The sequence below is a fragment of the Lipotes vexillifer genome, unplaced genomic scaffold (genome assembly GCF_000442215.2).
Source record: "Lipotes vexillifer unplaced genomic scaffold, Lipotes_vexillifer_v1.1 scaffold431, whole genome shotgun sequence".
In the NCBI taxonomy this organism is placed as follows: Eukaryota; Metazoa; Chordata; class Mammalia; order Artiodactyla; family Lipotidae; genus Lipotes; species Lipotes vexillifer.
This window is the reverse complement of record NW_006782267.1, coordinates 1,592,939-1,611,361: the sequence shown is the minus strand read 5'-3', so window position 1 is coordinate 1,611,361 and position 18,423 is coordinate 1,592,939. Positions and strand designations below refer to the sequence as shown.

General features: G+C 45.0%; 1 protein-coding gene across 1 annotated transcript in view; it reads right to left on the bottom strand.

The window, feature by feature from the left end:
* The window catches only part of ARHGAP6 (Rho GTPase activating protein 6), a 484,034-nt gene extending 467,790 nt beyond the window's left edge, over positions 1-16,244 (bottom strand). Inside the window, exon 1 of the mRNA XM_007455063.1 lies at positions 15,357-16,244. Within this exon, the coding sequence (XP_007455125.1) occupies positions 15,357-15,935 (579 nt within the window). The 5' untranslated portion in view covers positions 15,936-16,244. The remainder of the gene's footprint in view (positions 1-15,356) is intronic.
* Positions 16,245-18,423: the final 2,179 nt, after the last annotated feature.

Here is an 18,423-nt window from a genome sequence, read left to right as displayed (position 1 = left end):
GCTCTTCCTACAATTTTTTCATGAAATTTTAAAAGCTTTTACTTTCATAAAAATAATTTACCCATATCGTTCCAATTATATATGGTAACATCCAACCAATCATTTTTATTTCTAAAGCAAGACGTTATCATGAATTTAAAAGTTTATGAACAGACATACACTCAGAAAAATTACACTAATAGATTGTGGTCTAAAACTGCAGAAGTCATTCCAAATAAAAGAAAAAAAAGAATCTTTCTGCACTGTAAAAATATTGCATTGAAACACTTAATGACTCAAAGGGAATCTTTGTAGGTATGCTAAGTTAATTTTCTTATTGATCATTCAACTTTCTTATTCAGTGAGCTTTAAAAAAAATAATTTTACTTTTTAAGAATGGTTTTAGATTCAAATGAACATTTACATAAGCTATGTCTTCCATATCTTTATATAAATTAGAAATGATACCTCATGGGGACAGTAAAATACATAGCATAATTTTAGACATTTCCTATAAACGGGATATTTCTAGATGAGGAAAGGCAAACTAGACAATTGTGACCCACTGACTCTTCTCCCATCCCTCTCCCACAGGGAGAGCCACAACTCCGAACAATATTGCAGAGAGAGAGAAACTATTTCACTTTCTAAAAAAAACTTGTAACTCTGAATAACCCATTTCAATTAAAAGAACCCTGAACAAGAACCTAAATATCTGATCATTTGCATAACACTTTACTGATCTTTAACAGTGCACTTTCAGTTATACAGGAAAAAGTAATTTATTTCCAATTCAATCATAAATTAAAAGATTAAAATATTGCTATTGCAGCAGAACGACAATATACTTGCTGAGTTCATGACTCAGAGCTTCTGAAGTTAGTCTGAGACTCATATCACACTCCTTGACCTTCAAGCCTGCTTACCATCTCCATATCGCCTTTCACGTTTATTTTCTTGGCATTTTGACAAACACGTTCTGACAACATCATTTTTTGACAATATATTACCATTAGAAACCAGATTCAACATGCCTCTTTGGGGGCTTGCAGAAAGACCCAGAGCCATCCTCTGTGATATGATATGAAAACTGCACCTGTCTTTGAGCTCTCTTATAAATCATCAGAGGAAGAAACCTGACTCACTGGGTCGGCAGCAAGAACCTAGCGACAGAAAGTTCTAATCCTGGATTTCTCTAAGTAGTTTGCAAGATAACTTCGGGTCAATAGTTTAACTTTCGTTTAAACTGTTCCTCAATTCTGGTTTAATATATTCATAAGTTTTCTCTGCCAAAGAGAAAATATGACCAAACTTTGTGTGGACACTCAGAATGAAAGCTAAGCTAACCCATACTTCCTTACTGACAATAATAATGCAATATTGGTAATTATCTGTATGAAAGGAGAGGCAGAATTCATTTGTAGCACGATAAAAGTCCCAGGGAGGCTTGTTTTGAACACAATTCCAGGAAGAATTTCCATGTCCATTATTATCTAAAGGCAGAACTGTGAAGGTCTCCACTGCAGGGTGGGGGGGCAGTGCTGGGCATAAACTGGGGATGTCGTAGATAGGATTTAAGTATCGCAGGGATGTCTGGACTAGAGAGAAGACCTTTAAGGACTTTTCCATGCCAATATTCTGTTTTGTTCATAGAATGCTGAAGTCAGACTAGAAATGAAATGGGAGTTATGGTTCGATTTTGAGCAAAAAAAAAAAGCATCTGAGTGTAGACGGTATTGTTTCGATTTAGTGATGCTGCCTTGTTACCCTGAAAAGATGTTGATGAGATTAGCCGTGAACAACAGTCAGCTTGATCTCACAAGATAGTGGTAGTATGAGGAAGTGAGAAGAACACCCGGCTTGAAGTGAGAAACCGCACTGCCATTTGCCAGCTAGAGAACCAGGGCTGGACTGGGAGCTATCCAGTTCCCAACATGCTAAGGATTCTCCAAACAAAACGTGTCTGATGCAATGAATTTACTGTGACTAGTGTGTGGGAATGAAGGTTACCCACTGGCTTGTTGGCATGTCCTGTGTTACACCAAATCCACAATGCAACTCTGGTAAATTCCTGTGTTCCAAGTCACTAGTCCAAAAGCCTGGGGTGACAGCCTGCTGTTGCTCCAATGCCTACCATAAAAAGTATACCTTACTTAACAGCTTGCAAAATAAATTTTCAATTGCCTTCTGCTGTTGTCCAAATCAGCCAGGTCTATTCATTCACTTGATCACCTAAGCCCTCTTTGAGTGCCTCGGTGGAAAGATCAAGGTTCCTGGCACACAGAGGAGGTGCAGAATAAATATTTTTGACTAATACTTTAATTCAAGTCCTACCTTTGTTGCTTCCTAGCTGTATGACCTGGACACGTCTTCCATTTTATTTAACCTTTACTCTGCTTAGTATCTTTTATTACGTCCTATGTGCTGGGCACTTTCCAAGTAATCAGGTCATGAGGTCCTCACAAAACTCTGTAAGGTAGGGACTTTAATTATCCCCATTTGACAGATGAGGAAACTGAGGCAGAAAGATGCTTTGTAATCTGTTCAAGGTCACAGAGCAGAGCCTGGATTTGAATCCAGGTGGTCTGGATCAGAGTCCAGCTCTAACTCATTCACTTCATTTCTTCTCCAACTAAGTCTGGCTGCCTCTTAATCGGAGTCTCAGTGTCCTTACCTGCAAAATGAAGGATGATATTATCACCCCGCAGAGTTGTTGTAATAACAAAAAACTGCTGAGCATTCTACAAATACTAATTGTTATTTCACTTATCTTTATTATCATCACCTATCAACTGAAATAAGTGGGCAAGGAATCAATCGGAAGTTCCAATATAAGCAGAATGCTACTTTGTTCAAAAGCCAGAAAACCTGGTGGCCCAGTTCAGGATTTCCATGGACCAAATTATTAACTAGAGGCCTTGTTATAATAAACCCCGACGCAACGCGCCTACTGTCACCTAAGGTTTAACTTTCCCCTTCCCCATCCACTTTTGGGTCTCAGTACCAGCTTGCCTAACTGTTTCTCAACCCCTGAGAGATGAGGTTATTGGCAATGCAAGCTGAGAATTGAAGTGATGCTTATTCACACTTCAGATCCTGTAGGTAGCATTAATTCGCCTGTTTCCATGAGTGTCCAGGTATACAGAAGCAAAACCACATTATTTTCCTTGATCCATGGGTCACCCAACTCAATTCATTTCCAATTTCTTCAAAGACATTCTAAGCTCAGCCTTCTCCTCTTGGGTCTATCAGCACATGACTTGATGGGTAGTTTCTCAAGTTGCTTTTAGTTCTCACGGCTCCTGAAAATCTTTGGCTATTTAATAGCTCTGGTGTGATATGGCCAGGCAATTTTTCAAGATTGTAAGTACTTTTTAAAGTCTCTGCCTATTCTGAAAAACAATCTCTTTAATAACTTCTCTGCACTTGCTTCCAAAGCATAATAATCAGGACACAGAATATCCACGGTAACCAGTCTCAGAAAATCCCAGGCTAGCTGTTCTCTCCTCCATTGAATCTGCCAGAGTCATTACTACCTCCTTGTTGCATCTTTTGCTGACAGCATTTAATATACATTAGGCCTGGGCCTACAACATAGCTCTGCTCATCTACATTTATGTTTATGTTTTACTGAAAAGATGATGTAGCAACAATATTGATATATTTTCCAAAAGTCATAAACAGTGTTCTTTTTTAATTGATAATAAAATTCACATACCAGGCTTCCCTGGTGGTACAGTGGTTAAGAATCCTCCTGCCAATGCAGGGAACACGGGTTCAAGCCCTGGTCCGGGAAGATCCCACATGCCGTGGAGCAACTAAGCCCGTGCGCCACAACTACTGAGCCTGTGCTCTAGAGCCCGCAAGCCACAACTTCTGAAGCCCACGTGCCGAGAGCCCGTGCTCCGCAACAAGAGAAGCCACCGCAACGAGAAGACCACGCACTCCAGCAAAAAGTAACCCCCGCTCGCCACAATTAGAGAAACCCCGTGCGCAGCAATGAAGACCCAATGCAGCCAAAAATAAACTAATTAATTAATTTTTAAAAATTCACATACAATAAAATTTACCCTTTTAAAGTGTACACTTCAGAGGTTTTTAGTATATTCCCAGGCTATGCAACCATCACAGCTACCTAGTTCCAGAACATTTTCATCCCCCAAAAAAGAAACCAGGTATCTATTAGTAGTCACTTCTCATCACTCTCTACTGCCATCCTCTGGCAACCACTAATCTATTCTCTGTCTCTATAGATTTGCCTAATCTGGACATGTCATATGAATAGAATCATACGATATATGGCCCTTTGTAACAAGCTTCTTTCACTTAGCATAATGTTTTCAACGTTTATCCATGTTGTAGCATGTATTAGTACTCCAGTCCTTCTTATTGCTGAATAATCTTGCATTGTATAGGTATACCACATTTTGTTTACCCATTCATCTGTTGATAGACATTTGGTTGTTTCCACCACTTTGGCCATTATGAATAATGCTATGAACATTCATTTACAAGTGTTCGTGTACACATGTATTTTCAGCTCTCCTGGGTAGATACCTAAAGGTGGAATTGCTGGGTAATATGGGCAATGTTTAACTTTTTGAGAAACTGCCAAACTATTTTTCAGAGCTGCTGCACCATTTTACATTCTCACCAGCAGTGTATAAGAGTTTCAATTTCTCCACATCCTTGTCAACACTTGTTATTATCTGTCTTTTTTATTATAGCCATATATATGCTACGGTATAGCCATATGAAGTGGTATCTCATTGTGGTTTTGATTTGTATTTCCCTGGTAGCTAATGAAAACATCATTATTTACTAGTTAACACAATAACTAATTCCATTTTTTCACACATTACATTGCATTTTTTGCCATGTTGTAACATAGTTGCAATTATAGTCTCAGTCTCTTTATCATAAGCAATGGCCCAGAGAGGATGCAGTAAAATTTAGACCAAGACATCATGCCCCTTACAGAAAGGGGAGCAAAGGTGAGAATGACTTTTGTCTTCCTGTCTGCAAAAATTAAAAATAAAACATCTGAAACAATCAGGGCATTGTTGCATAAATTCCAGTTTGTCCCCTAATGGAGATTTTAATAAAACAGAACTAATTTAATCTACGTGTGTTAACCTGCTCTGTGAATGTAGAAAGTTACAGAAAACTGTAACCTTCTTTTGACAAAATAAAAGAATACCTACTCAGGAAAAAAATTTAAAAAGACATCATGCCCCAATGGTGTATCCCCAGGATTTGGAAAACCACTGTCAGAACACATATTCTCTCAGTCACTGAATGGAGTCTGATATAAAACACTTTCCCTTATGTGGACACCAGATTAGAAAAAATCAGAATCTAGCTATGGAAAGCTGAGCTCACATTTGCGTAAATCGTGAATATGTCATGACGTGTATGATAGTCAAAACATTTCTCTGAAGGTGATATCTGGTTGAGCCATAAAGTATGGTGGAGTTTTCTCAGATTGATATGGGACCAGGTGATCGAAAGCAGAATGAGGAGAGAAGAAAATCCCTGCAGAGAACCTCTACATTAAATCATAAAATCCCGAGCTGTATCGTGAAGCCCAAGGCCCTGTCACACTTACTCTCTGCCATCATCCTGCGCATATAGGTGTTTCCAGTTGGACTTCTCTAAGTTCTTGACGCATACTACGCCCCTCTTAACTACAGGCCATTCTTTCTACCACCTCCCTTCTTTTTGTTTGGCAAAGGCCTCCTTACCCACTGGCTTCAGTTGAGACATCCCAGACCTCCTTAGTCCTTGTATCAGCTTCCTATGGCAACTGTGACAAACTATCACAAACATCATGGCTTAAAACAACACTCACTTATTCTCTTACAGTCCTGGAGATCAGAAGTCTCAATGGGCTAGGATCAAGATGTTGACAGAGCTGCTGTCCTTCTGTAGATTCTAGAGGAGAATCTAGGCTAGCCTTGCCTTTGCCAGCTCTAGAGGCTGCCCTATTCCTTGGGTCACGGCTCCTTCTTCCATTTTCAAAGCCAACAGTGTAGCATCTTCAGAATCAATCTCTGTGCATGTGTCTCTGTCTCTCTCTGTCTCTGTCTCTGTCTCTGTCTCTGCCTCTCTCTCTCTTTCTACATCTGTCTGTCTGTCTCTCTCTCGGGCTGATTCTGTCCTCATATCTTCTTCTCTAACTCTGAACTTCCTGCCTCTTTCTTATAAGGATCCTTGTGATTACATTAGACTCACCCAGATAATCCAGGATCATCTCCCCATCTCAAGATCCTTAACTTAATCATATCTGCAAAGTCTCTTTTGCCTTATAAGGTAACATATCCATGGGTTCTGGGAATTAGGACATGGACATCCTTGGGGGGGGGGCATTATTCTGTACCACAGTCCTCCTGTCATAGTGCCACAGCATTCTGAGGAAGTGCAGGGATTTATTTACTGGAAAGTGTTGCTTTCACAAACATGTAAGCACCTTGTGGGTCCGTGCCTGTTTACTCTGCATACATTCCCCAGTGTCTACTGCATAGCCGGCACTTGATAAATATTTGATGACAACCTGGCTGAGTGGCCAGTTTGGTTCTGTTGGATGAGAATTCCTAGGGAAAGGGGAGGAGGTCAGCTAAGATTATAGCATGAAAGGCTTTGAAATGACTGGCTAAGCAGTTTGGATTTCATTCTGTACACACCGAGTCCCAGCAAAGGTTTTTACTAGGGAGTTAACATGATTACAATTGTGTCTTTGGAGTAGAAAGCCCATAAGCCAGATGGGAAGAGGGGAAACTGAAGGCAGGGTGACCAAGCAGAGGCCACAGCAAATGAGGCCCCAAACTAGGCAGTGGCAACGAGAAGGAACAGCTGGAGAGAGATGTAAGAACTTGGACACATTCCTCTTCAAATCCTTTCTAGAATGGAGCGAATGAGAAGTAAACACAACAGGATTTGACAACTTATTGGAGACGACAGGAGAAAAAAAAAAAAGAGGGGGAAAACTGAAGACATTCTGGCCTGGTAAAACTAAGCCGGCCTAAGAATGGCGACACCAACGAGAAATAAGGAATACGGAAAATGCAATGTGCTCAGAGGAAAGGGGGACTGATTCGTTCTGCCTCAGTCATGTAGACTAGGAGGAGCCCAGTGGGCATCGTGAGCAGGTGTCTTGAAAGAAATCAGAAATAGATGTTAGGAGCTCAAGCACACAGAGTTACGAGTGTCCCCAAGAGGGATGATAGCTGAAGTCGCAAAAGTGAACGAGATCATGAAGGGAGAATGATCTGAAGGAAAAGCACAGAACTGTAGGGATGCATGGACGACAAGCACAGAAACAGAACAGCAGGAAGAGACATTACAGACTGAGAAGCAGGCAATGGGGAGGGAGCTGAGCCTCTTCTGTGAGTGGTGGGGAAAGGGGGTGGGGGACAGTGCAGAGCAGTGCTGTCAGTTCTGCCCAGAAGTCCAGCCAAAGGAGGTCGAAGAAAGACCACGGATTTGGGCACCTTTGAGAAAATTGTTTCATTAAGTAATGGGGATAGAAAAAAGATTGCCAAGGTTCTAGATGTTCATGGTCACTTACTTTTTCCAGAAGTTTTGCAGTTAATATTGAGAGTCAAGGAGGACTTCAGGGTTGGTTCTGCCCTCAGCTTGTTGTCTGAATGTGGGCTTAACCCTTTCAGTCCCTGTCTTTTTTTTTTTTTTTTTTCGGTACGCGGGCCTCTCACTGTTGTGGCCTCTCCCGTTGCGGAGCACAGGCTCCGGACGCGCAGGCTCAGCGGCCATGGCTCACGGGCCCAGCCGCTCCGCGGCATGTGGGATCTTCCCGGACCGGGGCACGAACCCGCGTCCCCTGCATCGGCAGGCGGACTCTCAACCACTGTGCCACCAGGGACGCCCTCAGTCCCTGTCTTTAACTATAAAGTAAGGAGGTTGCAACTAGATGCTACCCAAGGTCCTTTTAGAGTCTAAAATCTGCTCTTGCCAACCCTCAAATCCCAAAATTCTGGTGGAAGCTCAATTCAATCTGAGAAGAACTTGTCTTCATATTATTCTCTATTTAGGTTAAAAATTACCTTAGAGATTAATCTCCAAAATTTACAAGCAGCTCATGCAGCTCAATATCAAAAAAACAAACAACCCAGCCCAAAAATGGGCAAAAGACCTAAACAGACATTTCTCCAAAGAAGACATAAGGATTGCCAACAAATACATGAAAGAATGCTCAACATCATTAATCATTAGAGAAATGCAAATCAAAACTACAATGAGATATCACCTCACACCAGTCAGAATGGCCATCCTCAAAAAATCTACAAACAATAAATGCTGGAGAGGGTGTGGAGAAAAAGGAACCCTCTTGCACTGTTGGTGGGAATGTAAATTGATACAGCCACTATGGAGAACAGTATGGAGGTTCCTTAAAAAACTAAAAATAGAACTACCATATGACCCAGCAATTCCACTACTGGGCATATACCCTAAGAAAACCATAATTCAAAAAGAGTCATGTACCACAATGTTCATTGCAGCTCTATTTACAATAGCCAGGACATGGAAGCAACCTAAGTGTCCATCAACAGATGAATGCATAAAGAAGATGTGGCACATACACTCAATGGAATATTACTCAGCCATAAAAAGAAACAAAATTGAGTCATTTGTAGTGAGGCGGATGGACCTAGAGTCTGTCATACAGAGTGAAGTAAGTCAGAAAGAGAAAAACAAATACCGTATGCTAACACGTATATATGAAATCTAAAAAAAAAAAAATGGTCATGAAGAACCAAGGGGCAGGACGGAAATAAAGACGCAGACCTACTAGAGAACGGACTTGAGGACACGGGGAGGGGGAAGGGTAAGCTGGGACAAAGTGAGACAGTGGCATGGACATATATACACTACCAAATGTAAAACACATAGCTAGTGGGAAGCAGCCACACAGCACAGGGAGATCAGCTCGGTGCTTTGTGACTGCCTGGAGGGGTGGGATAGGGAGGGTGGGAGGGAGGGAGACGCAAGAGGGAAGGGATATGGGGATATATGTATATGTATAGCTGATTCACTTTGTTATAAAGCAGAAACTAACACACCATTGTAAAGCAATTATACTCCAATAAAGATGTTAAAAAAATTTTTTTAGTAAAAATAAAAATTACCTTAGAGATGAAATGAATTGTAGCAGAGAAATACTCCAAGAGAAAGCATATGAAAACTGAATAACTATTTTCCTAAGTTATAAATTCTTAGGCCATTATGTTGATTTCAGACATAATTCCTTGTAAAATGCCCTTTGTCAATTTCCTGTTTGAAGCTGTCTTACTCTAATTACTTCCTCTTTGGTGACATGGGTGAGCCTCTATTTTTAATCACAATATTCCTCTCTGCCCATGTTTTAAATTTTAATTCCAGTTTCTGTTATTACATATTTACAATTCAATTCTTTCTTACACATATATTGAGACACCCCATATTTTTTCCTATCCTCAATACCTTCCAAAAAGGTATTTTTTCCAATTCAAAGTCTTGGTTGACATATACCAGGAAAAAAGAAAAAATGACAGAGTAAAGCCAGAAACACGAGAGAAAATGGTACCGGAAAGCAAAACCTAGAATTCAGTTCCTGGTGGCGCGCATGGTTGAGAGTCCGCCTGCCGATGCAGGGGACGCGGGTTTGTGCCCCGGTCCGGGAAGATCCCACATGCCGCGGAGTGGCTGGGCCCGTGAGCCATGGCCGCTGAGCCTGTGCATCCGGAGCCTGTGCTCCACGATGGGAGAGGACATGACAGTGAAAGGCCCACGTAAAAAAAAAAAAAAAAAAAAAAATCAGATTCTTGTATAAAGTAATAAATTATATAGCGTTTCTCAACCTCGGTGCTACTGAAAACCTGAGCAGGATAATCATTTGTTGTGGCAGTCTGTCCTGCACACTGCAGAACAATTAGCAGTATCCCTGGCCTCTATCCATCAGATGCCGGTAGCACACACCCCCTGCCTCCACTCTGGCAATTGAAAACGCCAACAGGTATTGCCAAATGCTTCCAGGCTGCAAACCCACCCCTTGGTTGAAAACCAGTGGTCTACAGACACCAACCTATTCGAAGTAGTTCAACAGGGCAAGCAAACAATTTGCTAAAGTGGAAAAGTAAGAAATACAGAAGTATTATGTTTCTATGGCAACTCCCATTTGTTTGCAGGATGCTTGGCATGGTTTCCCCATGCCTACCTCCTCTGAGTATCTGTCCTCCTGCTTGTTTCACGCTACTGATGCATGGCCCCCACAGACACTAGAGTGATCTCTCTAAAACACATATCCAATCTTGTTACACACTCAGGCTTAAAAATCACCAATTTACCCCATTCTCCACTGCAGGGTTTCTCAGCCTGGGCACTATTGACATTGAGGGCCAGATAATTCTTTGTTGTGGGCGCTGTCCTGTGCCTAGTAGAGTGTTTAGCAGCGTCCCTGGATTCTCCCCCACTGGATGCCACTAGCACCTCCCCTGTTAGTAGGCAGAATAATGTCCCACCAAAGATACACACGTCCTAATTTCTGGAACCTGTGAATATGTTAGCTTACACGGCAAGGGGGAATTAAGGCTGCAGGTAGAATTAAAGGTTGCTAATCAACTGACCTTAAAACAATGAGATTGCACAGGGAGATCAGCTCGGTGCTTTGTGACCACCTAGAGGGGTGGGATAGGGAGGGTGGAAGGGAGACACAAGAGGGAGGGGATATGGGGATATATGTATAAGTAAAGCTGATTCACTTTGTTATATAGCAGAAGCTAACAAGCCGTTGTCGAGCAATTATACTCCAATAAAGATGTTTAAAAAAATGACATTATCTTGGATTATCCAGGTGAGTTCTATGTAATCACAAGCACCCTTAAGAGAGCCTGAGGAAGAAATGACTGGAAGAAGAGTCAAAGAGATGCAACATGGCTGGCATTGAAGATGGAGGGAGGGGGACACTGGAAAAGCAAAGGAAACAGACCCTAGCGCCTTCAGAAGGAACACAGCTCTGCCAACACCTTGACTTTAGCCCAAGGAGACCTATTTCAGACTTCTGACCTCCACAAGTATAAGATAATAAATTTGTGTTGCTCAAACCCGTATGTTTGGGGTAATTTGTTACAGCTGCAAAATGAAGGTAATAACATCACCACCCCCAGTTGTGAGAACCAAAACTGTCTTTGGACATTGCTAAATGTCCCCTGGGAACAAACTGTCTCCAGGTTGAGAAGCACTGCTCTACAAAACAGAGTCCAAACTCTGTTTGCACAGTGGGGCTCTTCATAATTAATGCTACCCAACCTGTTGAATACTATTATCCAACACACAGTGAGATACAGCCTATGTTCCAGGCACACCAAACTTCTAACTTCAAAAACACTCTATCAATACATCCTTTCACTTCCCTGCAGATTTGATGTCAAGAGGTGCTTTGGTCCTCCTGCCATTTTTACCTGAGCCTATAGTTACTTATTATTCCACAAACAGGTGTCTAATTTCTGGTTTCATTAGGTTGTTATATAAAAAGCCACGTGGTTGCTACATACGTTAAACCGCATATATCTTAACCTCCTCCTCCAAACAAATTATTGCACTTAAGCCCCTCTAAGTCCTCTTTGTTGGAAACTCTAGCGTCACCAACACCTCTGTGCCTTTGCAGGTCCACTCCTTTCCATTTCATCAAGGAATCACTTCCCTTCCTCTTCTTATAAGTGGCAGTCACCCTCGAAGATCAAGTTCAAGCATTCTCTGCACAGTGAAGCCTTTCAGGACTCCCCAAAGCACGGAGAATCACATCCCCCAGTTCCTGATTGTGCTGACCCTCTGCACTGCAGCTATTGGTTGACTCATCCATCCACCTCCTTAGACTCTTTAAGGGGTGACACCATATTTTAGCCTCTCTGCATTCCTGGTACATAGAGAAATGCTTGTGCTCAAGAAGTTCTTGGGGCGTAAATGAAGAAAAGAAGTCATGAAGAGAGAAATAATTTTAGTTATGGGTTATCGAGGCTGGCAAACTCTATGTCAGCTATGAGCATAATCTCAGCTCTGATCCAAAAGAATTAGGGGAACCCCAGAGTTAGAACGAGACCTTACTCCCTTGTTTATGATCCGAGTCAAGGACAGAGCCTGGCTGCTAAGAACGAAGTTGAGAAGTATATACCAATTGTGTTACCATGTACCATTTATCCCTTCGTCTTCTCCCTTTTTCTACTCAATAGATATTCTACCCAGCACGTCCATGAATCAGTTTTTGTTAAAGCAATCCTAAAACACGCAGTAAGGAAATATTGAGTTGTAGCTGACTTCGTCTAACACCTCCTGGTTTTAGGCCATAAAAATGCCATTTGTGAGCTTTGAGTGAGCACAAGGCATAGAGCTACAGGCATTTATGCGAGTCTTGGGAGCAGGTGCCCTTGTACGAACAATTTAGTTTAAAACCACAGAATCTGGGCTTCCCTGGTGGTGCAGTGGTTGGGAGTCCGCCTGCCAATGCAGGGAACGCGGGTTCGTGCCCCGGTCCGGGAGGATCCCGGGAGGATCCCACATGCCGCGGAGCGGCTGGGCCCGTGAGCCATGGCCGCTGAGCCTGCACGTCCGGAGCCTGTGCTCCGCGGCGGGAGGGGCCACAACAGTGAGAGGCCCGCGTACCGCAAAAAAAAAAAAAAAAAAACCCAGAGAATCTGCTGAAAGAACTAAGTAGAAGTGGATGTGATCCATTACTGGCTACACCTGAACGAAGGTGAATTCTCAGGTTTGCCTATGGATTCAATGGAAGAGAAACTGAAAAGCTGAATAAACCATAAGAGATCCGTGGAATCTGCAGGCAACACTCAAGAGGGATCCACATGCTTTTGGAATGGGAAGACGTCCCCAAGGAAACTTTCTGCCAGCTGAAAGCACTCTGTAGGCTGTCAAGATGGCCATCATGGGGGGGCTACATTCAACTCACTGCTGTAGTAGTTCTCAGCTGGGGCAGTTTTGACCCTCAGAGGACATCCAGCAGTGCCTGCAGACACTTTTCATTGTCACACTGGTGGGGAGGCTGCTATTCGCACCTAGTAGGTAGAGGCCCAGGATGCTGCTGAACTTCCTACAATGCACAGGACAGTGCCCAAAGCAAAGAATCGTTCAGCCACAACTGTCCATAGCGCAGAGGCAGAGAAACCCTGAACCAGAGTAAGCAGGGAAAGCATAAGAACCAAGTCTGTACGGTCCAAATGTCCCCTCCAGGGCCCATAAGTAACCTTGCAAGGTGTTCATTTGCTGGACTTTTGGCATCATTAGTAAAGATTCTCTTTTAGGACAAAGGACCTAGCTTGCTTTCAAATGAGAAGGACAAGCAGTGCTCAATAGGACGAATTTCCTTGGTTTTTGAGAGGGTTCCAGGGCATTAAACCTTTGAAAGGTAATCCAAGCCATTAAATTCCAGACCCCGGGGTTACGTTAGGATATCTGGGACTCTATTAAACAAAACCAGCCTTGGACCTTCATGCCAGGATTCCATCCAGTCATTCCATGTCTGCCTCAACAATAAAGGGATTATACACACACACACACACACACACACACGAACATTTTACGAGAAAATTTTGTTCTTTTGCTAGATGGCTATGTACTTAGTTTTAACCACTGCAAATGAGGTGAAAGTCATGGTAGGTGAGCTTGCAGACTGCCCCTACACTGCACAGAACAGTTTGAAGCCACCCAGTATTGATGAAGTTCAGGTACTTGTCCATTAATTATGAAATTTTAATGGATAAGAAGAAAATTTCTAAACAGTTGTGATCATCTACAGTAGACTGCCTTTCAGTCATAAGAGCAACAAACAGCATCTATATACTATATTCCAAGTATGTACAGTTGCTAAGAAAAGCAGAGACGTTCTTAGTGATGTAATTGGTTTAAACATGAATGTCAGTGGCTATCCAGTCCAAGAACTTGGCTTGCTTTTGCATTTCTCTCAACTCCTACAGATTGATCTGATAACATGTGCTTCTGATATCGAGTAGGAATCCAGGCCCTTCTAAAGACCAAAAGAAATTCAACATTTATTCTTGACCCTCTTTCTAATGCTAAGCTCCCTGGTTTGGAGAGAATCTCTTGCTTCCTGCTTGACTTTTCTCTCTACTGCCTATATCTTCCTCAAGAAAATGGGCAGAACAGTCAGCAGTGTTTGTTAGTTTTTGTAATCCATGCTCCCCACCCAACAGCAGCAGTTACTCTGACACAGTAACTAATATTTTACTAATATGTGATGCGAGTATTTCTGATAAATACTGCTGATTTTTCTAAGGCAGTCTAATAAAAGCCAAAATTTCACAGTCATCTCACGATAACAGAGCAAGGTATGATGTTGGATACTATTTTCTAGCTGTTTTTCTTGGTTGTGTTTCCTTTATTTAGTCTAAATCTCCAGCAATTACATGGTATTTCATTTCATTTCTGTAATTCTAACTGTACTTTAAAACATTTAATTACAATGGATGGAATCTCTCCTTATGGAAACAGATCCAAGGCAAATCTATAGAGTTTGTGGACTGAAAGAGATTAGGAGTTGTTCATTTTTAAAACAACTAGTATTTATTCTCTAAAAGCATGCAGCTTTCCAAGTGCCCATCAACCACAGTTTCCCATTAGCTCTGTTCTCCACTCTTCTAAACCAGAGAGTAAACGTTTTTAAAGGTACCAAATACCTCCCTCTGAGCTCCCTATTTACTAACGATTCCTGATTCATGTATATTTCACTACTAGTAGCCCTTAGTGGAATCTGGGCATATGTCCATGATCTTTCATAGCCTTAAGCAGAGATTTTTTTTTCTCCAGGATTAAACTAGTACTCAGTACCATAGATCTCTTAAATCAGACCTTTAGGGAGAAGAAAAGATCAAAACTAGAGAATTCTAGTAGTTACTCCCCCAAACACACAGACCTACACACACACATATCAACAACACCCTCAAGAATAATGTTCCTGAATTCTCTGTAAAACAACCAGATGGCAGAAACATTTCAAAATATATTTCCTCCAATCCTGACAAACAGCTTGGAAATAGATCATTTGAGTTCCAAAAAAATATCAACATTGGGTGAAGCAATAAGATGACCCCTGGAAATCACCTGCAGCACAAAAAGGAAAGCACCTCTTCCTCTAGCTCCTACCACTGCTCCAAAGGGGAGCCAAGAGGTCCTAAGAAGACACGTGTGGGTGGCCACTAGGGACGTCCCATTTGCAGACACCATTTAGCCAGCCAAAGAGGAACAGCCACACCAGGAAAACCCCTCAGTGGGTCCCTGGCTCTGTAAATGAGAAGGAATTAAAGAACTGCCCAGGTGTCCAGCCTTGGGCCATGAGGACACGAGGCACCGGACCCTACCTCGGACTTCCACACGACATAGGGTTGGCCGTGGCTGTCGGGTGGGGACTGGAACTTTCTTTGCTGGAGCCACCTCCTGGGAGAAGCGAAGATGCCGTTGGGGCCTCCCCCGGAGGAGCAGAGGATGGTGCTGCGGCCGCTGCCCGGCCCGGCTAGGACTGAAGGCAGGTCCCATACCATGCTCTTCTTGAGGCCGCTGCGACCAAGGGGGACCTCATAGTCAAAGTGGAAGCTGCCAGAAGGTGACTTCTCCAGCGGGGTGCTGGGCGTGGAGAAGGGCGAGCAGAGGGGTCTAGGGGACGGGAGTCGGTTGACCCGGGGAGGCGGGCCCCGCGGAGAGGACGCCAAGCGAGAGCCGAGACCCTCGGCCACGGACAGCGGGGAGCAGACGCGGCCCCCGGTGGCCCCCCGCGAGCCGCCCTCTGAGCCCGCCTCCCCCGCGCAGCCGCCGATCAGAGCCGGGTCCAGGCTGCGGGTCTGGCGAAGCTTCCTCTTGGAGAAGCCCTTGGCCGAGGCCGCGCTGCCCGAGGCCGGCGAGGAGCAGGAGAAGACGCTGTGGAGTAGGCTCTGCGCGGACATCTCGGCGGGGCTGTGCCTGAGGGCCACCCTCTTCCAGCTCTCGGAACTGCTAGCGCTTTGGGGCGCAGAAAGCAAGGGGGCTCAGGCGAGGCTGCCAGATGGGGTCGGGCCAAGGCTCGCCGAGGCCGGTGGAGGGCAGTTCCCGGCTCACGAGCCACCAGCACGCTCCAAGTGCCCCGGCAGGGGCAGAAGCAGGAGATCCATCACCAGCCTTCTAGGAAAAGGGGTGAGGACGGAGGGCTCCTTCGGTCGCCAGAACCTTCTCCCAGAGCCTAAGTCACGAAAAGGGTAAGGAAGAGGAGGAGGAAGGTCAGGCGCTCGCTGGGTGCCCAGCTCCGGCGGCCGGCGCCACTCCCCCTTCCCAGCTGAGGCAGGAGATGCCGCGCTCCCGCTCCCAGGCTCTGGACAGCCTTGAAGTCTTCAGCAAGCTCCTCCTCGCGCCCTAAGGACGGTCCCGAGGGCTGGGGAGGAGGCCTCCTGGGCGTGCGCCCAGGGCGCGTCCCTCGCCCTCTCGGCGCAGTGAGAGGGACTTCCTCCCGCGCTGGAGCTGGGGACCCGGGCTGCGCCCTCGTGCACCGTCGCCGTATCCGGGCCTCTGAAGCTACGCGTCTGGCCGCCACTTGGCTGCTGCGCCCACTCCTCTGACTGGCTAGGCGCAAGAATGTCTCCAAGCTCCAGGTTCCCCCAAGGTGCCAGTCTCGCTACAAAGCGGGGACACGGAGCGCGCAGCGCCCAGGGCCTTCCAAGGGCTGAGCGGCTAGGGTGGGAGAGAATTCCCAGCTGCGCTCAGGGAGCTAAGGGGACAACCACAGGGTCGGCTGTCCATGACCCGCCGGAGAGGGGCTCTTGATATTCTCAGCCCAGCCTTGGGCCCAGGGCAGGCACGGAGATGTCCCCGCACGCTCACGCTAGACGCAGCGGGAAGCGGGCGGCCCGGACGGGTAGGGCGGGAGGGAAGCCAGGTCTGGAGCTGGGGCGGAGCCAGGAGCAGGAGAAAGCAGAACGTGGAGTTCTCCAGGCACCAAGCCTGGGAGCGGCGCAGCGTGAGCACCGCTCACCATCGGTACCGGGTCTCCTGGGGAGAAAGCCCCGAGGACGGAAGTGCGGACCTTCTCCCCCGTCTCCCCTCCCCCAAATCGAAGGGGGCGCCAGCTCCACTCACGTTTCTGGAAAGGAAGGGAAGTGTCAGATTGCACCCCACCCACTGGTGTCAGATGGATAAGCCCGAGACGGCTGCTCTGAAGCTGGAGATAAATCTCCGGCCTTCCTTTGCTCCGCCCTGCTGTTTTGGTTTTTAAAAAGGAAGGACAGAGATTCAGTTCAAATGTAGTGGCTGCCGATGAATGGGCTGGAGATGGGGACCTACTAAGAAAAGGAGGGGAACGGCTAGGGGTCCTCGCCATGTAAGGGTCGTGCAGTAACTGTACTAGAGGAGGAGGGGTGAGTGAGGCCAAGCAGGGGGCAGGGGCCCGGCGCAGCGTCAGTCCAAAGGCTGCAGAGATTGGCGCTCACAAAGCGATCGGTCTCCGGGTTCTGCTGTGGGACGCCTTTGGGCGCAGCGCGCAGCGGCCACATTCCTGGGAAGCTGGAAAACGCTGGCGATGTCAATGTTCCCTGCTTGAAAACAAGTCTAGGAGCACCTTCCCCCGCTACTGTCCCACCCCTAGAATCTATAAAGCGCGAAGCCTCGCCCGCTTCTCGGAGGGCTTTTTGACGTAACATTTAAGTTTTGCGACGCATCTCACAACCATCTCAGCAGTAGAGCAGAGAGAATGTTGGAAATGCCTGCGTACTTTATTCAACTGTGTTCGTGTGTCCCCTTTTACCACTTCTGGGTGAAGAGAACTTTATACAAATGTAAAGGTGACTTTCTTTTACCATTACTTTTATTAAAGAAAAAAAAACTTACAGTGAACTTATAAATACAAGTGTTTGACACAAACATTCGCCGTGCTGTATATAACATCAGAGTTGTCCAACTTTGATTGTGGAAGGCTTGTTTCATTCCCTATAAAGTTTTCAGGGGGAAATTTAATGTCTTTCTCTTCTTAAAAAACGTGTTCGACGGTCCTAGGTATTTGACTGTCTAGGAGGGGGTCACATCATGAAATCTAATTAACAGAAGAATTCGATACCTCCATAAAGGGCTTCATTCGGACCCCAGGATTTCTGACCTACCCGTTTTTGTAAACGCAGCGGGACCCGCTGCACTCAGGGAGTTCCCTCCTGTAACTTTATGACTTTGCTGCCACAAGACAAAAATGAGATACAAATTTCCCATCACCCTCAATGCCACCCAACTCTTCTCACCCTGAAACATAAGTACTCTTTCCAGTGGCTGACGATTAGATGTGCTGTGGAGAGACACAGCCTTTAAAATTGCTTACTTTCCTGCATGACTACACACACCAAATTACATTTGGGGGATTGTTGTCATTTGCTTTCTTCCCTCCTCAAACAAGTCACAGTAGAAGTAAAAGAGGGCAGG